Source organism: Sapajus apella, unplaced genomic scaffold (genome assembly GCF_009761245.1).
Source record: "Sapajus apella isolate SASKATOON/1434 unplaced genomic scaffold, GSC_monkey_1.0 scaffold134, whole genome shotgun sequence".
Classification (NCBI taxonomy): domain Eukaryota; kingdom Metazoa; phylum Chordata; class Mammalia; order Primates; family Cebidae; genus Sapajus; species Sapajus apella.
Window position 1 is genome coordinate 3,109,264 of NW_022437074.1, and position 26,903 is coordinate 3,136,166.

Consider the following 26,903-nt stretch of genomic DNA (forward strand, 5'->3'; position numbering starts at 1 on the left):
AGAGATGTGGCAAGACCAGAGGGGACCAAGAGGGAGGTGGTGGGCCTTGCTGTCCCTGGCTGCAGGGCTGACCTTGTGAGGTGAGGTCAGCCCCCCGCACAAGTTTCTCACCTCTGGTTGCTGCCACTGTCACTACACATATAACCCACAAGAAGAGGTGGAAAGATCCAGTCCCAAAGTGCCAACTTGGGCAGCACTGGGTGTAGTTTGAGGGTGGCTAAGGAAGGCACCCGCAGGGCCTGAAGCAGGGGCGAGGTGATCAGCCCTGGGTAGTTCTGCTGTTTTTCAGGTGAGTCAGAAAAATCACCATGGGAAATAGGCACCTACTTTGCATTACACCTAAATGCTTGAAAAAATCCATCCCAGAATCATACAAGTATGGATTTTAGTATTAATAACACACCAGCATCATGTTGAACGCAAGTGATGTATAAAAGAGGTTTGGGCAAAACCCAGCATATGAAGAAGAAAAGAGAGCGGCCTGGGCTGATCCCATTCCCACCGTGTCCACTCCTTCTGCTGTCACCAGCTGGGGGTCCGCAGAGAAACCCTCAGGCCCTGCAGGGTGGTGGGTGGGGCTGGGCTGGGTAGGGGGAGATGCAGCCCTCGTGCAGTCCCCAGGACAGGCATGGGTGCCCTCGTGCCTGCGCTCAGATTCTCCCGGGCCAGGGTCCAGGCCTTTCTACTGAGGGTTAACTCCGCGCTAACCAAATATACAGTGTCTGGAGGTTTCCCCCAGTTCCACTGTGTGCTGTGTGTTTCGGCTCATCTGCATCTTGGGGTGGCTCATTAAGTGGAAGGTGCTCCAGGTGTGTTTCTGTTGGGTGGCCAGCTGCAGGTCCAGCTCCCCTTGTGCACTTCCGTGTGCACCCGAGGTTTGAATAATCAAGGCTGGAGTGCTTGATAAAAGCTGGTGTGAACTGCAGTCCAAGAAAACAGGCAGAAATGTCCACATAAGGCTTATATTAAAGTGAAAGTGGGCAGGGACTGCTTCTGCCTGGCTCGCTGTGGAGTTTGAGGCAGTGGTGACTCAGAAGCAGGCAGGGGGAGGGTCCTGCCGGCCACTGTGCTACCCTTCCCCAGGAAGGCTCAGTGAGCCAGAAGCACATGGCTGGAGGGAGCTACGCCTCCATTCACAGCCATGATAGCTCATTGGTCTGTTAATCCACACAATTTAGAAACTCACTGGTATGCATTAGAGGCTGGCTGGGATTCTCTGCAGAGGGTATAAAGAGATTGGATTTTTAGGTATGATCTGTTTATTGATTCTTACAGCTGTCAACAAGGGGTCCCAGACTGTGGCACTGCTGTGTATCCCCTAGTGGCCCATCCTGAACTGTGGGCAGACTCAGCAGAGCCTCCCTAGCTCCTCAAAGTGGGGTCCCCTGGGAGCTTGCTAGAAATGCTGAGTCTCAGGCCCACCAGGACCTGCTGTGTCAGAATCCGTTGCTCAGCAGGTCCCTGGAGATGTGTGTGCAGTCAGGTCTGAGAGGCTCTGCACCAGGAGCAGCTGGACACTGGTGTTTGGGAGGCCCAGAAGCCAGCTTCACACCTGAGGGGCAGCGCTTCACACCTGAGGGGCACCTGTGTTTAGCATCACAGAAGGGCATCCAGGCACGGGAGACGGAAACCATGGGAGCACCATGGGAGCAGGCAGAGTAGCAGAGACTTCCCCACAAGGCCATCCTGCTCTGGACTTGCCTCAGGGGCCTTCATCACTGATGATAAGAAAACAATTGCCAGGCTATTGCGTCCTTTCATTAAGCCTCTGACCACTCTTTCTAGGGAGCAATTCCTGCTGCCTGGTGTCCCAGGTCCTGGGGTGCCTTCTTGGGTCTGAACTGTAGCGGGCCAGAGCCAGCAGCATAGGTCGGCAAGGCACTGTGGTGCACCCACCCTCTCCCCGCACTAGGAAGCTGCCTCATGGGGAACGCTTCTGCCCCAGTGGCTCCAGCACTCTGAGTGCGTAGCTGACTTTCCAGTCCTAGATCTCCGTCTGGAGCTTCAGGCCATCTCTGGGTTAGCTATCTTCGTCTGGATGTCCCACAGTCCCCTAAAATTCCATACACATAACCTCTATCTTCCCTCCACCTCCCCACCAAGCACCCTCTTGCTCCTGCCTTCTGCAGCTAAGCAAGTGGCACCGTGTCCACATGGCCAGCCACGGAGACACCTGAGTGTCCTCTTGGAATCTCTTTCCCCTTCTGTGTGCCGTCTGCACCTCTGGTCAGTGATGGAAGTGCAGGCCAGCTCATGTGCTGCAGAGCCATGACCCCTGCTGGGCTGGGACGCCTCACGTCTGGTCAGCGCCCGGCGCCTGGCACTAGAGTGGGCACTCCACATGCATCACCCATGTCATCACATCTATCCTCCTAACAATCATGTCCCCATTTTGCAGATGAGAAAACCTTCCCAGGAGTGATAACTTATAATGAAACCCGAACCTGATGCTGGACCCTATCGTCCTCTCTACCACGCGAGGCCAACGCGTTGACCTCCCTGCCCCCACTGTCATTACGTCACAGATCCCTTTACACCGCATGGTGCAGGGGTTTAAAAAAACTAGAACGCTCCTGTCACCCAAGTGCATCTTGCTCTTTAATTTAACTTAGAAATAACCAAAGGCCTTTTCATCTCTTCACTGGACTGCAGCGCTCCATGGTATTGCAGTCACTGAGTAGAGACTCAGAGCTGGGGGTGAGTGTGTTCCAATCCAAGGTGACAACCAACCCACAGGCAGGACTGATCTGCAGTCTGACACCTGTTCTCTTTGGTTTCCCTCTTGGCAACCCCAGAAACCGGAATGATTTTATTTCATTTTAAAGGAAAGTATGTGTTACTTTTTCATTTCTCCTCAGGGTTATTTGAGGGGCTGCATCACGTGAATTAACGCCCTGTGGCACTCATGATGTGCTTCCAGGTGGATTTGGTGGGCAAAATTGAGCCCGAGCCACACAGCAGCCTGGACAGTGGGCACCACCGGAAGCTGGCCTGGGCAGGAGAGGACACGGAGGCTCTGGGAGGTGAGATGACTCGTCTAACTCAGGCAGTGAAGCGCCAGAACAGGCTCGTAACCCACACTAGTGGTTCCCAAATTTGTTTAAAATGTACATTCTCTGGCCCACCCAGACCTGATGAATCGGAGGGTGGGCCCAGCAATTTGAGTAATAAACCCCCAGGGCGCTCCCCTGAGAATCACCACCCTGCAACCCTCTGCTCCAGAGTGCGCAGAGAAGCCACCATCTCTTTAAGGATAGGAGGTGATTGTGCTGCACAGGTGCCCGAGCATGGGCCTTAAGCCCAGGAGTTATGGGGAGAGCTGTGGGCACCCAGCCCTGCTCCTAGGCTGGGGAAGCCCTGGCACTGACCTGGACTCACTCCTGGCTGGTGTCTCCCCTGTAGCTGCTCCCTGTGGCCTGCTGCAGCTCTCCTAGGTGTATGTCATCCTCGGTCAGGGGCCCTCGGCAAGTCTGACTGTGGTTTGCATGGTCTACCATTTGCTGCTGCAGAGTCCAAGGATGTGACTTCGTTTGGCAAGGGCCCAGATAAATCAAGCAAAACAGGGGGAGAAAGAGGTACACTTGACCATGACCATGGGTTTGAGGAAGACAGGGCCTTCTGGACCTGGGCAGCCAGTTGGCAACTTCAGGCTATGAAATGTTTCCTGAATCCCTGGCTGTCTGGAGAGGGGTTGCCAATAGTAGTCCTGTGTGTGTGGGTCTCAGTGACTCCACAGGGGCTTTCTAGCTCTGACATTTCTGCTGACTGCTGATCAGGTGCCCTGGGTAAAAAGATCTCCGGATTGGGACCAGTGCAGGCCCAGGGGTGGAGAGCATCACTCTGGCATTAACACTGAGGCCCTGACCCAGGCAGGTCTCTGTTCACCCCAAGGCCTAGCTGGCTGTATCTCCCCATTTCCCAGATGGGCAAGTCGAGGCCTGGGGCCTTGCCAAAGGAGCCTGTAACGAGAGCACAGCAGGACTGTCCATTTCTCTGCTAACCTACTTCAGGGCTGGATTCTAAGGCCCTACCTCAAGGCCTTCCTGGGAGCCGGCTTTCAGTTAATCAGGCAAGAGCTGGAGGTGGGAGTGGGATGCACTCATTTTTAACATCTCCAGGACTCGGCTGGGTACAGTGGCTCACGCCTGTAATCCCACCACTTTGGGAGGCTGAGGAGGGTGGATCACGAGGTCAAGAGATCAAGACCATCCTGGCCAACATGGTGAAACCCCATCTCTACTCAAAATACAAAAATTAGCTGGGCGTGGTGGTGCACGCCTGTAGTCCCACCTACTCAGGAGGCGGAGGCAGGAGATTTGCTTGAACCCGGGAGGCAGAGGTTGCAGTGAGCCAAGATCAGGCCACTGTACTCCAGCTTGGAGACAGAGCAAGATTCCGTCTCAAAAAAAAAAAAAAATCTTCAGGGCTCAGGGGACTTTGCTTTCTTTCCACATGTGATAAACCTCATTGCTGGACTTAGAGAGGTACCCCTACCATTACTCAAGTCTGTTCTGGCTGCCAGACATTGGACATTGAAGGTTGTGCCGTGTGAGAGCTCCCTAACAGAAGAGCTCCTGAGGAGGGCTGCTCCTCTCCCAGTTCCACGGGCAAAGATGGTTTTCTGAATAGGAGAGTGTCTGACATTTTCCCAGACTGGTTCTTCATCCCAGAATGATCTGGCCTTGAATCAGCCTAGATCCCCACAGAGGACATGTGGGCCAGGGCAGTTGGCTTCACACGGGTCAGCCTGGCAGCCAAGCAGCAGCCTCCTCTAATTTGTGAATTAATTAGCATATGGCTGGCCAGGAAAATGGCTCTAGAGATGAGCAAACCCACTGGTGCAGGGGTCGTGCACTTGAGTGATTTGGAAGGGAGGGAATGGCTCTCTCTGCAGTGCAGCCCACAGCACAGAACCCTCCTCCAGGCTTGAGCAGAAGGAGAGAGGAGATGCTGCTCCCCATTCCTGCTCCTCCCCTTCCTCCCAGTGTGGTAAGATGCAGGCCCTCCTTCTCCTGGACAACATTATTATGAGACATGGGGGTAGGTGGGGCCTTATGGAGAGCACAGAGAGGCAGGATCCCAGGGTCAGCTCCTCCTCTACCCTTAAAGGAGCCAGAGGGTGGCAAGTGCTCCTGCAGCCCGGTGACCAGGCATCCCACTTCCTCCCAGCTGCCTTTGTCTCTCCCCAGACCACACATCCAAGAGTCCACACAGCACATTCCTGAGGCAGAGGTACCTGGCCCTTCCACATAAACAGATGCCCATGAAAGCCAGACTGAAAGGGGAACAGGAAAGAAACAGCCCAAGGTGGGATTACAAACTCGTGAGACTGTTTACATGTGCTTTGCGGAATGTTTCATTAATTGTGATCACACTGTATTTTCCTTGGTCTCACTATCACCTAGCACCTTGAAGTACTTTGCAAAATAGTACTCTATCATCCCTTTGATTTAACCATGTGAGATGGGTAGGTCAGATGTTAGTACCCCCATATTACAGATGAGAAAGCTGAGCTCATGGAGGTTAAGTGACTTGTCAGGTAGTTGGTGGTTGACCTGCACTAGAACTTAAGGCTCTGCTCTGGCAAACCTCCCTCGCTTCATAGACCTGCCTGGACAAGCTGCAGGGGCATTTCCACTTATGCTGTTACTGTGATTCACCTTGTCCAGGTGCCAGGATCAGCTCCTTCCTACACCCCCCGTAGTGAAAGAGATCTGTGCTGAACAAATGCTGTGCTGGTGGAAGGACAAAGACACTCACATTCCTTGGTGTTGCGGGGCGCCAGGAGGCAGGAGTAGCAGACCATGCCGTAGATGTTCCTGGGTCTGTTCTCCAGCATGTAGTAGCTATGGGGGCGAGACAAGACAAAACAGAGACAGGTGAGCCGGACAGCACACAGGCAGGGACTGGTGCAGAGAGCACAGCGGCCACGCTGCAGGCCCACAGTCCAAGTCAGGCACGAGGCCACGCCCAGCCAGCCGCCTGCTCTGTCCAGCTTCCTTGGGGTTGCAGCCTGTCTTGAAATGAAGCATTCTTTTAACAATAATGAGCCTCCAGCATGGGCCTTTCTTTTAATCTAAGCTCCTTTCTGGGTCTTCTTTCTGGTGGCTGTGTTTAGTGTGTGTGCCATCACCGTCATCCACCAGAAATACCCATGTGCCCCACACGTAGGCCCTGCTTAACTCCCCAGGGGTCTCACCAGGGGGTCTTACCAGGCCCTTGTGGAGGAGGAACACACCATCTGTAAGCACCCTCCCCAGAGCCTGCAGTCTGGTGGGATTATAGGCATCAGTGTGTCTCTGGGACACTTGGAACTTCCAGGCCATCTGCACCGCTGCTGAATGCCACCAAGTGGAGCTGCCACCAGAGTGCAGCTACAGGAGACAGACGGTTATGCTGTCCAGAGAGGTCAAGGCAGGTGGCCCTCATGGCAGCTGGCAACACAACTGGGTTATAAGAGCCTCCTCCTCAGGAAGCACTTGACAGAAGACACTCTTGGAAGCGCCAGCCTTTATGCCAGGGTTGCACACACAGCGCAAGGGACAAATCATTCACAGTAGCTCTGTGTGAAGTCCTTCAGCTCCCAGTGGTGTTTCATTCTCTTTCAGCTCCCTGATGTCCCGGTGCCAGCCCCATGGCTGTATGACTGCTCCGGCCCTGCTCTCAGGGGTCGGCCCTGTGGCTGTACTCCCTGCAGCAGCCCCACTTCCAGGCACAGCCCCTGCTGACACCACCCTCTCCTCGGGGCTCCCAGCTTGGGTGCCTTCCCTTGGCAGCTCTGGATCCTACCCTAGCTCAGACCCATTTTCCATAAACAAATGCTCAGCGGAGAGCATGGAGCCATTTGTCACACTGTGAGAAGTCGATTAAATAATGTGAGCAATGCCAATGCTTTCCCTATTGTGATTTAAGAGCTGGGATAAGAAGGGATGTTTCCATGGCTGTTTTCTAATCTCTTTTTATTAGCCAGGCCCCACAGAGGCCCTGCTGATGGCAGTGCTAAATAGCAGCCCTGGTGGGGGTCTGTGGGCTCCTGCCTTTCTGAGCCTGGACCATTCCCAGTAACGTTAGGACCTTAATTGCCTGCCCTCCCTCAAAGCCCTTTATCCTCAGATCCCTGTGTATCTTGTAAACATTAATTATCCAATCTCAAAACACCCCCTAGAGAAGCCGTGACAGCAAGTTTTACAGCTAAGCCTCTCGCAAAGCTGCCTTTTGCCCTTCCAGAAGCCACCTCTCTCTATGAGGCAGGCCAAGGCGTGTGTCTGCCACGTGGCCTTGTGAGCTCACAGGCACGTGGGCCGGACCAGGTCCACCTGCAGCTTTCTAATGACCCAGGCCCACACTGACAGTTCTGAGAAATAGCTCAGGCTCCTAGGCGGCTACCTGCTCCCCATCTCACCTCCTCCATGCCTCACCTCCTCCGTCCCTCGCCACCTCCTCCTTTTCTTACTACACCTCCATGCATTCTGTCTCCCGCCTAGGGGGATTGGCTCCTGCACTGGGAGGCCCTCCCGGGCAAGCCTTGCTGACACCTGTATTCCTTGGACCTTGTGCTAGGTACTGAGGGAGGATGGGTCTCTGTAAACATTGGCTGAATTAATGAATGAGACCAACTTCTCCGTGGAAGTTTGATGCTGAGGTGAACAAAGGCCCCAGAAGGCCTCTCTGCTCATCCTCGTTCACACCCCAGGCGCTGGGCTTGGTGTCTGTCATGGGTGAAGCTCCAAGGCCACACGGTGGGTGTGGAACCCCCAAGCTTTGCGATGGGTTCCCACTGGGGCCACCACATTCTGAACTTGGGGAGGGTGATGGCTCTGTCCTATGGCTGCATCTTTGGCTTGTCCTGGGCACCCAGGCACCTTCTGTCACAGGCTGGCCACCCTCATCTGCGGGGGTCAAGCTATGCAACCTATCAATGAGGGAATATTGAAAGGTGATAAACTTTTTTTTTTTTTTTGAGACAGAGTCTCTCTCTCTTGCCCAAGCTGGAGTACAGTGGTGCAATCTTGGCTCACTACGATCTCCACCTCCTAGGTTCAAGCAATTCTCTTGCCTTAGCCTCCTATAGCTGGGATTACAGGCATGCGCCACAATGCTTGGCTAATTTTTGTATTTTTAGTAGAGATGGGGTTTCACCAGTTGGCCAGGCTGGTCTCGAACTCCTGACCTCAAGTGATCCACCCGCCTCAGCCTCCCAAAGTGCTGGGATTACAGTGTAATCCACCGCACCTGGCCAGTGATAAACTTTAAAAAGCACATTGACTCCAAGAGGCTGTTGTTATGAAATTGTCCTTCCTCACTTGGTGAGTGTTCAATGTCTCCTGACAAGGAGAAGCCACTGTTTTCTAGCACATACTGCTGCATGCGACATTTCTAAATGTTAGGATCTCTCTTTAGGACTAGCCTAAATTCCTCACTGTGTGGCTTACACCCAGGTCTCTCATCCTCGGCTGCACAGCAACGAAGAATATGCACTTGTCTTCTTCTGCCTGGGCTTGTCACCAACCCGATGTCAGGTGTTCATTTAGGGATCCCTGGTCCAGCTACAGAGCATCCGGTCCCTTCATCTTCCTGGAAAGGTCTAATTTCCTACCACGCTTTGATCTATATTTGGCTTTCTCCCTAGTTCCCCTGGACCCTGTTCTACATGGGTTGATGAAGGTGTATAGCCCAGGACAAGAGTCCGTTTAAATGGGTTCCCTGGGGTCTGTTGTTTAGGGACTGACTTTCTCTCAGTCAATAGATATAGATTTTCCCAGAGAGTTCCTTTCCTCAGGACTCTCATACCTGTAAGGGACGCCGCAGGTTCCCAGATGTTCATTTTCCTCTAACTGTGTTGGTATACAGAACCAGTGCACAGCTGCTGTGTCCTGCCCCTGCCCCCGCCATCCAGAACCAGCTCCTCCTCGCCCTGGAGAGGTGGGGAAGCATAACCTCTCTCTCCCACTTTCCTCCTGTTTTGGTTCCCAGATCCTCCCACACAATCTCTCCCAACAGGAAAGCCTCGGGTGCTGCTCATTGTTCAGCCGGTGTCCTGGCCACACAGCAGGGAGGGCGGAGCATCAGGAGGAGCACCTGCCAAACCACAGGCAGGGGCCAGGGCCCTGGAGAGACTGGGATGAGGCAGTCAGCATCCGTAGCCTGACAGCCACTCGGATTCAGGAATGAACGCAGCCTTTCATGGAGCTAGTCACGCTGGCCTGCCAAGACTCCTGTGGTCCTCCTCTGTGACACAGCATGACAGCCTCCCAGGAGGAAGTGGGAGGGTCCTACCTGCAGGGCCCTACCCTGGGGAAGCCTCGTCTGTAGTAAAGGGGGTGGCATGAGTCCCTGAGAGGGGCTGGAGGTGAGGAGGGGCCTTCGATTTTGGTGGCCTCAGGACTGGCAGTGATGATTTGAGCAGACACAGCACATCTCAGAGTCAACCTGGAAACTGTTCCCATTCTCTGCACCCCTGTGGAGCAGGGCAAAGGCACTCTGAGGCACGTGCTGAGGCTGTCTCTGCACAGGGTCCTTTGCCTGCCCAGCAGGTGTGCTGGGCCTTGCTATGTCCTGGGTGCTGAGGGTGGTGTGGACTGAACAGGTCATTGTCCCATGGAGCAGGGCGGGAGGCATCAAGATTCCAGCACTGGAAAGAGCGTTTAAAAGCCCAGGCAGCAGTCTGCCCACTAATTCTGCAGATGGCCGTCCACATTCACTTGAATCCTTCTAGAGGCAGGGAGCTCACCACCGTTCCAGTATCCAACTTCTCTAACAATTACACACTTTCTGGTAAATGTATCAGAACAAAGCACTTTGTCTTCAAGCCACAGAGTCAGCCCTGGCCTTCGAGTACTGATGGACACCTTCTCGGGTCTGAACCGTAGCCGGGCCAGAGCCAGCAGCATAGGTTGGTGATGCTCCGTGGTGCACTCGCCCTCTCCCTGCACTAGGAAGCTGCCTCATGGGGAGCCCTTCTGCCCCAGCAGCTCTGGAACCCTGAGTGGATAGCTGACTTCGTAGTCCTGGATCTCCACCTGGAGCTTCGGGCCTCACCACTCATCTCTGGGTTAGCTCTCTTGGTCTAGATGTCCCACAGTCCCTTCAAATTCCACGCGTGCAGCCTCTATCCTCCCTCCACCTCCCCACCAGGCACCCTCTTGCTCCTGCCTTCTGCAGGTGAGCAACTGGCACCATGTCCACATGGCCAGCCACAGAGAAAGCTGAGTGTCCTCTTCTGAATCTCCTTCCCCTTCTGCGTGCTATCTGCACCCCTGGTCAGTGCTGTCTACCAAGGTGCTCTCGGACTCTTCCTCTCCCCCACCCCCGGCACCTCTGCTCCAGCCCTCCCCCTGCCCACCACATCCCTGGTCCCGGGGCTCCAGGCTTTCCCTGCTCAGCTATGTCCCTCACTGCTGCTGGGAGGACACCCTGCTGTGTCCTGCCTGGCTCAGTGGTCTGTGTGCTGACCTACATCAGCTTCAAGCTGAAGGCTCAAGTCTTCAGCGGTGGTTTCCAGAGCCTGGTTTCATTTGGTCCCTGTCCCCCTGCCCAGCTTGTTCTCACTCCCAGGTGTGCACCTCTTGCTCTGGCCACAGGGACCCAATCAGAGCCCCAAGTGCTGTCCAGCTGCTCAGCCCTCTGAGCTGTGGCATCAGCATTTCCACTTGCAGACCTCTGTCCTTCCTCTTAGCCTGACTCATCCAGGCATCGCCTCCACAAGTCTCCCAAGACCACTGCTGATGCTACCTCCCCAGCCATGAGGTGAGAAGTCCTGCAACTCCTAGAACACTCTGAGTGTGTCTTATGCACTGAGCTGTGGTCACCTCCCCCATCCCCACTGGTCTCGTCACTGCTGTCACCTCTCTCATCCCCACTGGCCTCATCACTGCTGTCACCTCTCCCATCCCCACTGGCCTCATCACTGCCATCACCTCTTCCACCTGCACCGGCTGAACCAGAGACATCACCCCTGCTTGGAGTCTCTATCAGTAGCCCTTGCAAAGCATTATGTGTTGTGGCCACTAGGGGGAGGAGGCAGCTGTGCGAGGGCTCAGCATTTTCTGGGGATTGAGAGTCTATTTTCCTGGTCCCTGGCAGAACTTACTGAGGTGTCCTTCCTGGGAAAAGGAAGGTTTTATCTTTCTGTCTTTCAGGCTAATTGCATTTTCAGTTTTTTTGAAGACTTCTGATGCATAATCATTTTGGTGGGATTATGGGTATCATATGACTCAAGTATTTTTATTAGTAGCTTCCACACAGTGTTCCCAGAATGCGAAAAATGCTGTTTTTGTATGAAATTTTAGTTTTCTTTTTTCCAAAGTGTTTGACATGTGTTATTGCGCTATAAGTATTCAAGCAATTTTGGTGGTCAGAAGATATATTATGTTGATTAACGGCCACTTAGGAGACACAGAGGCAGAGCCTGATGGGCTGCCTGTCCACAGAGGGGACAGGACTCTCCGTCCTGGATGCTGCCTATTGTGGGACAGAACCAAGGCCAGGTGTGAGGCTGCAATGAAGCCTGCAGTGTCCATGACCCCCTGTTCCCAAGGTCCTTGCCCATCCCCCGAAGGGGTTTTCTGCAGAAAGCGTCCCAGGGTTTGCCAGGAGTGCCTGTGCTTACCCAGGGAGACAAGGGCCACACTCAGCGTCGTTTTCCATGTCCCCCGGTGTCAGCACGGTGGCCCGGAAGAAGCCCTCACAGTCTTTGTGGCGCCTGCATATCTGGTAGCCTCCTTTGGAAAACTTTTCTGCTGGGCAGGGGACGCAGCCGTAGTCCTCGTCTTTGGCGCCATAGCCACAGGACTGGCCCGGGGAAGAGGACAGGGGACACAAGTGAGTACAGCAGCCAAACCACATGGACTCAGCCCATGGTCCTTGGGCAGTGACATGCCAGCTGTGTCCAGGAGCTACTCTTGCAGGGCTTTGGTTTCCTGACTCGTCCTAACTGCAAAGCCCCCCAGGAGCCAGGTCCCGCGCTGGGCTTGCCCCTCTCCTTGCCACTCTCGGGTTCCAGACACTGCCTCTTTTCTGAGCATCCCTGAGATGAATTCGGCAAGCTGCTGGAACGCAGGCAGTGCAGGTAGCACTTGGCGTCTGACTTTCCTCAGCTCGCTACAAGAGCCTGACCCTGAAACCCTGGAGGTTTCCCTTAGTGCTTAACAGAACACCCAGGCTTAGCTTGCCCAGAGAGGGAGGGAGACGCAGCACTCAGGAAAAATGTATAGTACTGGAGAACATTTCAATCCTGCTTCCAGTCAGATGATCTGACACTCATTTAATCAGGGTAGAGCGGGAAAATGATCTTTAAAGACATTTCAGAACTCCTGAAAAATCTGTTTTTGAATGCTCAGCTGGTGAGCGCCATTCCTGAGTGAGCGCTGTTCCTGGGCTCACAGCAGCTGTCACCATCAATCTCAATGTCCAGGGAGTGTGACAGGCTGGGTTGATATACCCTGGTGACCCCTCATGCAGTAATGCAGGCTGAGGGCAACGATGATGCAGGCAGGAGGCCTCCCCCGAGAGTGCACCGGGCCCCAGGAGGGGCCTTACCAGGTAGGGCTCCTTACCAGGTAGGGCTCCTCCCCCGGCCCGCACAGGGGGCACTCCTGGCACAGCCCCGTAGTCTGGTTGTAGTACTCGTTCTCACCGCAGTTTGAGTATTCTGCTCGGGCTGAGCACATCAGAGACACCTGCCAACAAAGGGGGGTGTTGTGGCCTCCAAGCCTCAGAAACGTGTGTGCCTCCCCCAAGAGCCCAAGGGGGTATAGGAAGGGGGTGCCCTGTGGTGGGGGCTTTGCTGGGGGCTTGATCTGGGAAGGTGCCCGCTCATGAGTGCTCACTGCTGCTAAGTCTCCAGGACTGGTTGATCAGCCAGGAGCCACTGGAGACTTAGCAGCACTGAGCACTCACGAGCGGGCACCTTCCCACTGGCCAGCCCCCCTGAGAACCACCCCTCCTCACCCCCGCTGGCCAAGCCCCATCTCACCATCAAGGCTTGCTCTGAGTTTTCCTCATCTACTCCTCATCTATGCACTTGCCAAGGTCATGGAGGAGGTGCCACTGTCCCTCACTGAGCCTCTAATACAGCAGCTCCTCAGAACACCATCGTGTCCAGGAGTCTTCTGGTTCTTTCTCAGCTGCATGGCTCCCAGGCATGGGCTCATCACATAGACACTGGGCTGTGTGTATCACACTACAAACGAGCACTCAAGAACTTTTCTACCCATGAGACCATATGAAGGGAGCTACCAACAAAATAAATCTAACTTCAGCCTGGGGCAGAGTTCTGTGCTTTGCAGGCATGGTTTCATTTCACCCTCGGAAGAACCCTGTGAAGGAGGGACTGTGATCAGCATTCCCATTTTATAGCTGAAGAGGCTAAGAAATGGTCCAACCATCACCAGGATGAGGGTGCTGTGGGGGTAAGGGGCTCAGAACACTTACCACCAGGACAGGGAGCCAGGACGTCTGTGTGCAGTCCCCCACATGGGCCATCCTCTCCTGAAGGCTCACCTGCAAGACACATGTCATTAACTGGGCACTGGTGGTACCTCCCCAGCCGGGAGTCTGGCTACCTTTATTTAACCCCACTGGATATAAGGTGTCTCCCAGCAAATAGGGGGGAAACTACACACCCTAAAAGAAAAGGCAGAAGTGAAACTGAGATTGTACCCATGCCATTTGGGCTAACTCTGGGGCCTTCCCAGCCTCGCAGCCATGCCTGGGCAGGAGCCTGAGAGGAGGCCGGGAGCACGTGGAGGGTCCATGGTGAAGCCCAAGGTTAGTGATGGTGTTTCTTGCGCTCAGAGGATTTGGAGAAACCCAGCCTTACATAAACTTTAAGTCTGGAGTCCTCCAGGCTGGTCCTGGCCCTTGGGCTTCAGGATACAGGAGGACCCCAGGAGAGACTGCCAGGAGTCAGATTCTTGTCTTTCCCCCTCCAGATACTCTCCCAGCCCCACCATAAGGTTCTTTCCTCTCTCTGTTAAGAATAGGTCGTCCATCAAAGTGGAGAAGTCCAACAACCTAACTTTACAGTTGAGATAGTGGAAGCCCAGAGAGGTTAAGTGACCTGCCCCAGGTCACACAGCTACTTAAGGGACTGAGCATGGCTGCAGCCCAGGTGTTCAGAGGCTTTTCCCCAACTAATACTACACAAATGCACTGCCTTGAAGGAGGAGTTTTTTGTTTCGTTTTGTTTTGTTTTGTTTTGTTTTTTTGCTTGTTTGTTTTTTCACTTTCTGAATGGAGACCTGTGTTTCTGACTCAAAGCAATTTTACCTGGGAGCCTGGGTATTAATTAGCCTGGCTGTATAAAGAGACATAATGTGCTCAGGTAGATGCTCAAATTCCCCAGTGGCCGCACTCTGGTTCACTGTCCTCTTGCTGTGACAAAACAGCAAGTCCTTTCCTAGAGGCTGGGTTGTGTGAGGAACCTTCCAGAATCAACCACTGACTCAGACCAGAAGCCCAACTGGGCCATGGAACCCAAACTCCCCAAGACCTTTTACCCTCAGAATCCTCTTGTCCTTAGCAAGCCATCATTGGTCATGAAAACCAGTAACTCCCAATACCACACCCAAAAATACCATGAGGGACATACGCCATGATGCATGGGAGGCTTCCCTCCCTTCCTCCTTTCCTTTCAGAAAAGTCCTGCAACAACCTGAAAGCATTAGGGAGAAAAGCAGCCAAAGATTATTAATTAGAAATAAAGAAATTAAGTTGGAGAAGGAGGCAGGAGCTTTGTAAGTCAGCAGGAACGCTGGAGGAGAGCAAAAGACCAGGGGGCTCAGTCGGGGAGATTGACACACACACTCTTCTTTTCCAAATCCCCCAGGACTTAAGGGCTTGTTCACTGAGATTTCTGGAAAAAGAGTGGCCCTTTAGGGAATACACCCAATGCCCAAGTCTGTATAGGAATGCTGCTAGGGAGCTTCCAGTCAGCTGGCCTTCCCGAGGTCCCTGGGGAGCACGCCGGTCCTGCCTCCTCAGTGTGACAGCACACACATGCCTCGCTCCCGTAAGAAGAGGGTGGGCAGCATCCAGGCAGGGCCTTAAGATAGCACGCTTGCTTATCATTGCAACAAATAAACAGCCAAGAAAAATCCAAAGGAACTTCAGTTTCCTGGAACACCAAGTAGGGCTCTACCACCTGTTGTTGGGTGAGAAAGAAATCGTACGGAAGAATGCCTCTGGGTGTATTTGTAAAAGTTTCTAAAAGCATGAAAGCAGATCTGGAGTGATGCCTGCTGAACTTCCAGCAAAGAGTTGTTGGCAGGAACTGAAATCGAATGGGGGTGACCAAGGACTGAGGGAAGGCTCCAGGGAATGTTCACTTTTTATTTCATGCAGGTCTGTATTGTCTGAACGGTCTACAAGAGTGAGTATGAATTCTGTGATAAAGGAAAAAGTGTGTGTTCCTGGCTGCTGAAGGAACAGGCTGGGGAAGGGGGTCCCGGGGGTGATCCCAGAGCACAGACCTGATTAGGGTCAGTGGCAAAGCACAGCAGTGGTCCTGGGTCTTTCCTTGGGCCCCTGCTGTTGGCCCAGTCACCTTGGAGGTGTCTCACTTGGTGGGGATCTTCAGGGGTCTTTGCGGGAGGGCTCTGTTTCCAGACCCTCTTGATGAGGTTCAAAAACTGCCTTTTCACACACACTGCTTGCACTTCAGTGCTGTATTTACCATTTGGAAAACACTAAAGGGACTGAGGCAAGATTAAAGAGCCAGCCACCCCAGTAGTGAACTCGCTGGGTGTTTTCCTTCTAGCAACAGAGCAAGCTGGGGCAGGCAGCAAGGGGAGGTCAGGGTGGTGGTGGGGGCAAGGGCAACCTGCAGCCCGCCAGGTAGGGGAGGGTTGGGTGCAAGCAAAGGCCTGAAAGGGAACTGATAGGAGCCTGATCCCCCGCCCAACAGCCCTGGACTTGGCTTCAGGATGGTGGGGTTAGCAGAGATAGGTTTCCACTGAGTCTGTGGATAGGGCCAGAGGCTCTCAGCAGGGCTGGAGGCCTTCCAAGAACCATATGAATGGTTTCTAATTTCATTGACTTCTAATTATAGCTGAGCCTTGGAGGGCTTCCCTGAATAACTGAGAAGGGCTGGGCCTGCTGCACCTTGGTGTCGACCAGGAGCACTTATGGAAAGGCACATCCGAACTGTTCCCAGGTAAACCCAAGCAGAGAGAAAAGAAAAACAAATAAATAGATACACAAAGTATAACTGAAAGTCTGTGGCCTTAGATGTGTTTCATTATTGTTACCAATTATCTGAGAGGGTGAGTGGGGCCCGGGGGGAGCACAGGGCAGCTCATGGCTTGGATCCCACTTCTCAGACTACAGATGCAGGCAGGACGTGGGCCACTGGGCACTGGGGGTCTGACTGTTCCCAGTTGTGATTTCCTGTTTGTTTTACTTTGGGGATTCCCAATCTCCCAGTGCCTGCCAATGCTGCTGGGGTATGAGGCCAAGGAGCTGACTGAGGTGGGGCTCCAGCCTGGTGCACACTCCCATATTTGAGCTCCCATATTTGTGACAGTGATGGGGAGAAGGAGCACCTCTCTTAGTCTGTGTTGTGCTTCTAGAACAGAATACCACGAACTGGCTAATGAACTGAAATTTATTTGGGGTTCTGGGACTGGGAAGTCCAAGAGCAAGTGGCTGCATCTGGTGAGGGTCTTCTTTCCATGTCATAGCATGGCAGAGGGTGAGAGAGTGCACGGGGGGCCAAACTGTTATAACCAGCCCACTCTCGAGATAACAAACCCACTCCTGCAATGATGACATTGAGTCATTCACGAGGGCAGAGCTGTATGACCTCATTACCTCTCCACCTTTCAAACCTGTTCTCTGATAATTAAGGGATTAAGTTTTTAACACATAAACTGTGGGGAAAAACATTCAAACCACAGCAGTATGGAAATGTCTCTTCCCATCCGAGGCAGACAAGGCTGCTGCTTAACTCGTGGAACAACCAGTTAATGGGCTAGTGACCCAGTTCAGGGGTTGTGAAGCCAGTGGCCACCCAGCAGGTTCTGTGAACACACTCTTTTGGAGTCTAGCCACACCTGTTACCTGATGCCTGTGGTTACCTAGTGCCTGTGGCCATTTCATGATATGAGATCCCATGACCAGGTAAGTCTCTAGAATATCTTAAATCTGGCCCTTTATGGAAAAAGTTTGCCCACGCCTGCTTGAATTGACAGCTTCTCTTCCCCCACCTGCTGTTTCCTTCTCTGCCTTTGGCCCTTCCTTCCTCAAATCTATTCCCACCTGTACACAGCTGTAATCACATCAGTTTACAACTACTGAGCTCAGACCCCTGGCCAGACACCACCGTGGCTTAATCCTCACCATTGCCACTTTGTTGCTCAAAGTGGGGTCCTTGGACTAGCAGCATCAGCATCACCTGGGAGCTCATTAGAGATGCAGGATCTCAGCCCCACCCAGACCTGCTGTCTGGGATCTGCTTTTCAACCAGATCCGCAGGTGGTCTGTGAGCACATTAGCATTTGACACGTGCTGGTCTAGACGACCTCCTATCAACATCTTGCTGGGGTGGGGAGAGAACGTTTAATGTTTAATTAATGCTTAATTCCCTCTGGGAGCCCAGGAAGAAGGCCTTGGCTGGGTCTCTCCCTCTTTAAGTTCTGGTCTTCTTCCAAGGAACAAATGCCGTCATTAGCACCCCTTTTCGTAGACACACATCCTCTGCACTACACACTACGATTCCCTTACTCTTGTTTGTCAGAGTTCATTCGTTCATTTATTCAACAAAGAGCTGTGGAGCTGCTACCATGTGGCAATCTTACCGGCCCTAGGGGTGGTGCCAGACAGATAGGGTCCCTGCTCTATTGGGCCTTTATCTGTCCATGGAGCCAGACCTGGAAGACATCATCATACACAAGTTTGGCCCACTTTCCTAGCCGCCCTCCCCTAGACTCAGTCTCCTGCTTGAGCTCCTCTCCTCTTGGAATGGCCTTCACCCGTGGAGGTGTGGCTCTGACTCTGTCTCCCCTTGTCACCATGTTGTCTCCAGAGCACAGACAGTGGCCCCTGCAGGAAGAAGGGGGACATCCTTTTTACTGGTCACCATCTTTAGGAGACACAGTCACTGCCTGAGCTGGCAGATGGTCCAGCCTCCAGGACTTCCCATTTTTCCATTCAGTCGGACCCCCCTTGACTGTGACGGTGCTAGCCTCTTCCAAAAGATTCTCCCTGAAAGGGCCACACCTCATACCTGTGGGAAGCAGCTGAGGCTTGGTAGCTGTGGGAAGCCAGGGCAGGCCTAATGGTTCAAGTTACCTTTTAAAGTCTGTAGGACGGATATCCCTTGTGTCTGTGGCGCTTTTCTGTCCTTCCAGCATGCTCACCTGGCCTGGCCCAGCAAGGCTCACCATGCCTGGGTTGACTGCATCATGGAAAAGGACGGGAGAGGCCTGTGGCTGGCCCACCCAGCTCCATGTGCACAAGCTCCTCCATGGCGGGAGGCAAGGCGCTGGCAGCTGCCTGTGTCTGGGAGGTGGCCACAGAGCTGGCTGTGGCTCCCTGCCCACCCAGCACTACTCTCCTCCCCCGGCCTCCCACGCTCTACTTCCTCCAGGAGGACCCGAGGGGAGGCTGCTGGTGGCCTCCTCCCCACACCCACAGGATTCCTTGCTCTTCAGCCTCCCTGAGGGCCCCCACTTCCCATCCGCACAGACAGACCTCCCTGCCCTGCAGGGAACCCACAAGGTCATCATCAGAGCAGCTGAAAACACTTCCCTTGGTTGTGATTTACAGCTCAGAGTCTTCCCTGTCTCAGTGGGGTAGTGGTAATTAATGTTAGATTATGAGGAGAGGGATACATTCTCTTTCCTCTTCTGCTTTAGTTGGATCTGTTTCACAGGAGCAGGAGAAAGGCAGAGAAGGAAGCCTGGGAGGGGCTCCCCGGGGCTCCCCCTCCCCCACCCCATGCCGCGCTTAGTGTCCTGCTGGCCTTGCCAGCCTAAAGTCCTCAGCGATTTCTGACCCATTTCCATTTTGCACTGGGCCCCACAAATCAAATAGCTGGTCCTGTTACTGGCCTCTCTGGTCAGGCAGGGGAGGCTCCCCAGGGCTGTGCCAGGGAACAGACGCGCAGAGCACAGGCCAAATGTCTTGTCAAGACCATAGGCACCGTCCTTCCCAAGGCTGGAGCAGAGGGTGATGCTGAGACAGAAGTGATTGGCAGCAGAGCACAATGGCGGGTCCCAGAGCTTCAAACAGCATCACATGGGGGTTTACAAGCAGCGATTCTTCTTTATCACTGCACTGAAAACCTTTCATTTGCAAACTCCCTGGTGAAGATTTCAGGGCTATGAGTGGCAAACTGACTTTCGGCAGCCCCTCAAAGGTGGCGGGTGGGCTGTGTCCCTGCATCCTCTCAAGCTCTAAGTTTCTCAAGGGTGTTGCCCACCCCTAACATGTGAGTGTGTGTGTGTGCATACACGTGAGTGCATGTGTATCTATGTATGAGTACATATGTGTGAGTGTATGTGTGTGTATATGTGAGGATATGCGTATGCATGTGTATATGTGAGTGTATGTGTGTATAGGGTATGTGTGCGTTTGTATGTATGAATGTATGCATATGAAAGTGTAGATGTGTGTATGTGTGTGTGTGAATGTGTGTGTGTATGAGTATGCTTGTGTAAGTATATTTGTATATGAGTGTGTATTTGTGTATATGTGTCTGTATGTGTGTATATGTATGTTTATGTGTTTATTCACATATAAATGTGTGAATGAATGTATGTGTATGTGTATAAGTGTACATGTCTATGAATGTATATGTGTATGTGTATGTATGAGTGTACGTGTGTGTATCTGTGTATGAGTGTATGCATATGAGTATATGTGTCTGAATGTATGTGTGTGTGTACCTGTGTGTGTGTGTGTCAAACCCAGACAGGCCCCACACAGAGGGGACCTGCCTGGAGAGGTCTGGATGAGGCCAAACCAAGTGGCCCTGAGCCCTTGGGTGGCGCCTTCCCAAAAGATGTGGACAGAGGTTGGTTTGAGTTGAAAGTTTAAAATCCAAGTTCCCAAGTTTCCTTTGTTAATTTGAATTGAGATAATATTCAGAAAATAGATGTTCTTGCACACATAGAATAATAAATATAATTCATGAAACACTTATTTACTTCTAGGTTTTCTTTTGAAGGATCGCTGCTAATACAAATAAGCATGTCCAATTCTTCAGGACTCTCTATGGATCACTGACTCTTCAGCAGAACCGAGAGAGGCAGTAAGAGTATGGAAAAATCAGTATTTTGGACATATCTGTTCACATCTCATCTTTCTATTTGACTCAACTTTTTCCACTAGTCTTTATTTTCCAAACCAGTGATGATGATAATAATTTCTGAAGTGCAGTAGACAGTCAGGGCCTAACACCATTTCTGAAGACCAACATTGTTATTGTTGCTTGTCAGACCAAGTTTGGGCTTCTTGGAATGCTAATTATGTTATGAAGCAGGTGTGTGTGCATTTGTACAGAGATAGAACTGGGGCTGGTGCCCCAAAGAGGAAGGAAGCTCTCTCTGGCATCTCCTGTAGTTTGTGGTGCTCAGGTGCTCTGCACTCTTGGAGGATTGCTCATGAAAATAACATGGCTTACAAATAACCATCCAGCAGTTTAGAGGGAGAGCAATTATCCTCATCCTAAAGTCTTGCTGTAAAGATATGTGTTCACAGTTTCATTTCTGTTTCATTGAATGCCTCAGAGCTGAAAGGATCTCGTCAAAGAAACAAGCGCAGAGAAGCTTTGAAAAAAATCCCTACTTTTTGCCTTATCAAAATTGAGGAAAACCATTTTCAGGGAAATCAGAAAAGTTATCATAATTAGCACATTGCTTTAAATTACAAAATGCAATTTTTTCTAGGACTTTTTTTTTTTTTGAGATGGAGTCTTGCTCTGTTGTTCAGGCTGGAGTGCAGTGGCACAATCTTGGCTCACTGTAACCTCCGCCTCCCAGGTTCAAGTGATTCTCCTGCCTCAGCCTCCTGAGTAGCTGAAACTACAGGAGCCTGCCACCATGCCTGGCTAATTATTGCATTTTTAGTAGAGATGGGGTTTCGCCATGCTGACCAGGCGGGTCTTGAACTCCTGACCTCATGATCTGCCTGCCTCAGCCTCCTAAAGTGCTGGGATTATAGGTGGGAGCCACTGCGTCCAGCCTCTCTGGGACTCTTATATAAACATATTAACATGAAGTTTTGTTAAAACATGATAGCAGCCACTCTCCAGCACTTTAATACACATGCCACTCATCCTTCCATTTGTTTTTTTTTTGTTTGTTTGTTTTGCTTTGTTTTGTTTTAAGACAGCGTCTCTCTCTCTGTTGCCCAGGCTAGAGTGCAGTGGCACGATCTCAACTCACTGCAACCTCAGCCTCCCAGGTTCAAGCTATTCTCCTGCCTCAGCCTCTTTGGTAGCTGGGACTAGTAGTCCATGTACTACCACACCTGGCTAATTTTTGTATTTTGAGTAGAGATGGGATTTCATCATGTTGGCCAGCCTGGTCTCAAACTGCTCACCTCAAGTGATCCGCCTGCCTTGACCTCCCAAAGTGCTGTTAACCTGTCCGTTTGCCCATGCATCCATCCATCCATCCATCCATCCATCCATCCATCCATCCATGTGTTCATCTCTCCATCCATCTGTTCATTCGTCCATCTGTCCATCTATCATGCATGCAATATTTATTCAGCACCTGCTGTAGGCCAGACTGAACAACAAACAAATCTACACTATTCTACACTGGTTGTCTTCACAATTTGGTGGAGACCATGAGAAAGGCAACCGCAACACAGTGGGGTAAGCACTGAGAAACAGAATGAGTGACGGTGCCGTGGGAGCACACAGTGTGTGGTGTGGGGGAAACCTGACCAGGTGGGGAGGTCAGGAGGACTGTCCGAAGTTCCAAGAAGGGATGATGGCTAGGAATCAGCCGGGAATCACAACGGAAAAGTAGGGAGAAAGAGGGAACAGCATGGACTAGGGCTGGGAGGAGGAGAACATGTCCCGTTAGGAACTGTAGTCACAGTGTATCCCCTCTAGGGCCACTGCTATACCCTCTTGTCTCAGATGAATGAGTTATTTGCTGAACTACATCCTGATAAAACCAAGAACTCTTTCTTGTTTTCTGCCAATGGGCTACTGTGCTAGGTCCTCCCTCAGCTCTTGTCCTCATTTCTTTGCTCTTGGTTGTTCAGAGATATTTGGAAAGCAATACTTTCAGCCCGCCCTGCCTCCCCCAGACCCAGCCATTCCTGTGGATCTGGACTCCACTAGAGAACAGAATGTTGGCACCTTAAAATATTTGCAGTGTGATGGAGACGAGGCCTCCTGCATGAACGTGTCTTAGTGACACTGATTCTGCTTCACAACAAAAGCAAAACAAGAACATAATCCTTAATCACTGAAAGACAAGCTGCTAGAATCCCAAGCTATGTCAGCCAGACAGAAGACATCAATTTGACAGAGATGATACCCTCTAAGTTAAGGAAGTTGAAGAAGATGAACCATCTATTGGCACCAGGATCAATAAAGTCTAAAGTAGTACAAAGCTGCCGCAGGCAGCGACGGGAGGAGGCGGTAAAGATGACTGCTGTTATTGCCTGTCCCAAGGGCCTGCAGGGAGCTTGCTGCTCCTCTCAGGCTGGCTGTTGTGGGTAACTCAGAAGGCGCCCACATGGATGGTGGAGGCCAAGCCTCCTAGGATAGGTGGGAGGGTCTGAAGGGGAAGGTGGAGGGAGGGAGGACATATGGGGATGCCGGCAAAGCACTTGTGGCTCATCTATGGCTGAGCTTGCCCATGAGAACCCTACTCTGCAGCTCCTGCCCCCTACTCCCCACCTCAGCTGCCACTTTGAAGCCATTATGAGTCCAGGGAGTAGTGGGACTCTCAGTGTGTGGCCTGTGCACTCTGGGCTCCCCTGGGCCATGCCTGAGCCCTGGATGGGGCGGAGGTGAGGGCAGCCAGGCTCTCTGCTCCTCCTCTGTATCAAGCATCTAGTGCCATTGTCACACAATGTGAATGTGGAATCATGGGCAGAATAACAAAGAAGCAGCTTCTGAGCAAAGACTAAGCACAGTTACAACACGTCACATCACGTGTTGATGTGGGGCTGAATGGGGCAGGCTTCCAGGGACAACTGTGCAAAACGATGACAGCGGAGTTCTCAGAGTCTGCAAGTCCCCCAAGAACCTACAAGTTGATGTCCTGATTAATGGCACAGATTTTTGTATTCTTATTGCTAAGACAATAGTTTTAAAAATAAACAGCTTTATTGAGTTGAAATTAACTTGCAATAAGCTTTACATATTTCCAGTTACAGGTGGGAGACTTTGATAACGTATATACACCCCATGTGGCTTGATACAGAGCCCATCTCTTCTAGAGCGTCTCTTGTGCCCTTGATCATCAATCTGCCCCACCCTGGGCTATCACCAGTCGTCCCTATACATTTAAACTGATTTTGCTTGTTCTAGATCTTCAGATACATGGAATCAGGCAGCTGGCTTCTTTCACCGAATATAATACCTGTGACGCATCTGTGTGGTGGGAATTAGGACTGCAGTCCTTTTTATTGCAGAATGGCATTCCACTGCATTCATAAACCACAATGTTTCTCTATTTGCCCATTCCATTTGTTTTTGTTAAGACTACATGCATAAAATGGCTTTCGGTTGTTTTCTGGACTTGGGCAGTCCTGACCTTGCTTTCGATGTCAGTGACTCAAATATGAGGCAGGTTCCCAAAGGGGTTGCCCTTCGCTTTTGTCTGTATCTGCTCTGGCTGGAGGAGAGTCCTCGTAGCTCACAGCCTTCCTCCCAGTCACCAGGGCAAGGCAGAGGCACCGAGATTCCAAACAGCTTCCCCTGAGCTGTTCTCTTTGAGGGGCTTCCTGGCGACCCTGCCCAGCCACCTGGCAGCTGCCATGGAGGTAACACTCAGCTCTGAGGGTCCCCTGCACCAGCTGTGGGCATGGCCAATAGGGAGGGATCAAAGGTGAGGGAAAACGATCTCCTTGGCCCAGAGACACCCAGGGACTATTTCCCAAAAAGTCACTTCCAAAAGATGGTGTGTTGTCTTACAACAACCTGACTGCCATTGTAAACAATCACCCTCAACTCAGGCCTCCTGTCCTAGGTTGTGTGTTATGCTCGCACACAAAATTGGCTCAGAGGAGAAGCAAACAGCCCATGTGTGAGGCCCTCACTGCCCAAGGGCATTTATGCCCTGGTCCCAGCAGCCTCTTTCCAGCCTCAGTGAACGTGTGTGCCCAAGGAGGCAGGTGGGAGCTTATCAGGTCACAGCCGGCAAAGGTCTGCTGCACGGAGAGGCCTGTCCGTGCCATGGTTTCCTGCTGGCTAGAGAAGGCGGCTGTCTTTCAGGTGACTCTTATGTGATGGAAATGGCACAGATGCCTAAGAGAAACTTCCTTGGGCTTCTTCTGGAACCTGTTTGGGAGCGGAGCTGCAGGTGTGTGTGCTAGGGGCAGAGGCCCCATTTCTCAGCCTGCTGAGCTATTCATGAAGAGCTAATCCAGCGCAGACTTGTCATTAAACCTCCTCAGCATTACAAGGGAGGCACTCACTACTCTCCACTAATCTGCTACATGCAGTCAATGGTGGTTCAGAGAAGGTAAGCGACTTGCTAAGGTTGCAAAGACAGAGGTGGGAGAGCCGAGGCACAACCCCAGATCTGCTCGACTTTCAACCCTTCTACACAGCTTTGGGAACACAGGTCCGGGAGCCAAGAGAAAGGCTGGCAATGGCCAAGGCTGAGGGGAAGGGCACCAAGTGAGTCAAGAGGCCCGGGCATGGAGCCGTGGACTTGGTTCCATCCCACCCCTGTGGACCTGTGGCAGCTGGAAAGTTCTTGACGAGGCCAGGTGAACCATGATGAACCATGGGGACAGGAGGGGCCAGCATCCCCATCTCTCTCCCGTTCTAGAAGACATAAATGGTGGCCTCACTTTGTGAGTCTGTGCTGAGTAAGGCCACGAGGCAGGCAATTCTGCTACCTGCTTCCCACAGCAGAGGGCTTTGAAGATGTCAGGAGCCCTGCGGTTCCAGCGCATTCCTCTTCCCACCTATCTTCACAAGAAGCCAGCTTAGCTCCCAGGCACAACCCTGGCCATCTGGACTCTCATGAAGGTTCATGCCCTGAGAACTTCAGGAGGGGGTGTGCTAAGAAAAATTAACAGCAGCAACAAAAACATTTTCATGCGCCCGGTCTTTTGAGTTTGAGTGGGTAGGACTTTTGTTTGTTTGTTCTGAACTGTTTAATAGATGGATTTTCTCCCTGTTCCTAATCCTGGGATTAGACGATGTCTTCCCGGCTCCTTTGCTGATGTGGTGGTCACCCTGCACAGATGGTGTTTCACCAGGCAGGTGACCCGGATGGTGCCAGGCTATAAATAACCAGTTAATGTCCCTTTCAGAGTGGGTTTTTTCTTTCTCCCTTACATTCGAGTCCTAGCATGAAGCAAGTAACTCATAAATTTGGATCCTTCCTGTCAATCTCAGGGTCTTGCTCTACCAGTTTGAAAGAGAATTCGTTTTTCCACCGTTCTCTTTTCAAGTACAGTAACGGGAAGGCCTTGAGAAGGGCAAGCTTAGCAAAGGCTCCAGGTTTAGCTGGAGCACCTGTGACAGATCTGCTCCAACTCCAAAGGGCTCAGCTGCACCCTGGGAGAGACGGAGGGGAGCCTTTCTATCCCTCAGTGCTTGGGGATCGTTGGGGCTCCGAGGAAAACCTTTCGTTTCTGGCTCACTTCATTCTTTCTACAGTCAAATGAGGCATTAATGGGACACAGATTAAACTGCAGTCCTGCTGGATTCATCTCCCTACCCCATACCTTTTTTTCAAGGTGAAAGAGCTGATGTCACTACTGAAGCCTTGGACAAACTTTTTGAAAAAGAGATTGGGAGTGGGAGCATTGTCCTTGCTGAAGCAGGTGGTGACTAGTCCAAATGATCCAGAACCAGTATGACATGGGGCAGTCACCATGGGCTTGGGAGGACTCACTTCTGAGCACTACAAAATGTCCAGAGTGAAGAGTCCGCGTATTTTCCATGGCCTGGTGTAACATCAGCCATTTTTTCTTGGCTCTTTCTTCGTGGCTGGTGTCTGCTCTCCAGTTTGGGGGGATGAATCCCTGGGATTGAGCACCCCTCCTTTCTCCAGGCTGCTCTGTGGTGCCCCACAGCACACCCCAGGCTGGGTAGAGGGCTGGATGCCAGCCCAGGGCTGAGCAGAGACTAGAATTGCTCTGCGCCTGTGACATCGCATGCCATTTCCACCTGCTGCGTCTCCATTAACTTGCTTCCAAAACAGGGAGACAGGTTTGCCGGCTCACTCATTTCTCAGAGGGTAAACTGAGGTGAATGCATATGGCAGTGTTTTGAGTGTAAGATGCTTGATGTAGACTGTTTTCTCAGGAATGTGCACATGCAATTGCTATCCAGCCAGGTAAGAGCAAACTCTGTTCCTGCCTCTGTTTGGAAGGATGGTAAATTCTTTCAGATAATTTAAAATAGTCTGACTATGGCCGCGGCAATGATGGCCATGGAGATGCCACTGCTGCCTCTAACCTCATGGGGCTGTTAATTTGGCTGTGGGTGAAGCAGGCTCTCCTGGATTGATAATGGGCTCCATCACAAGCAGTCCTGGTCCACATTCCTGCCCTCAGTAGACATTACTAAGTCCTGCTGGGCTAAGTGTTCGAGTGTAGAATAGGGTGGGCACAGGCAGTAAAACCAGGAGAGGCCCTGGGCCCTGGTGTGTTGGCCTGGGTGGGAGGGGCTGCAGCACTCCCACCATGCAGAGGAGGGAGCTGCAGCACAAGAGCTGGTTTCAGACCTTCCTAAGGTCACAGAGTCAAGA

The 26,903-nt window shown here is 52.0% G+C and overlaps 1 protein-coding gene across 3 annotated transcripts in view; it reads right to left on the reverse strand.

Annotated features, from left to right (window-relative positions):
- Window positions 1–26,903, reverse strand: part of EDAR (ectodysplasin A receptor) — a 90,737-nt gene that overhangs the window by 25,550 nt on the left and 38,284 nt on the right. For all 3 annotated transcript variants that reach the window (XM_032262984.1, XM_032262982.1, XM_032262983.1), the window contains exons 2-5: window positions 13,432–13,500; window positions 12,555–12,677; window positions 11,609–11,790; window positions 5,761–5,846 (exon numbers count right to left, since the gene is read on the reverse strand). In XM_032262984.1, coding sequence (XP_032118875.1) covers window positions 5,761–5,846; window positions 11,609–11,790; window positions 12,555–12,677; window positions 13,432–13,482 — 442 coding nt within the window. In that variant the 5' untranslated portion in view covers window positions 13,483–13,500. The remainder of the gene's footprint in view (window positions 1–5,760; window positions 5,847–11,608; window positions 11,791–12,554; window positions 12,678–13,431; window positions 13,501–26,903) is intronic.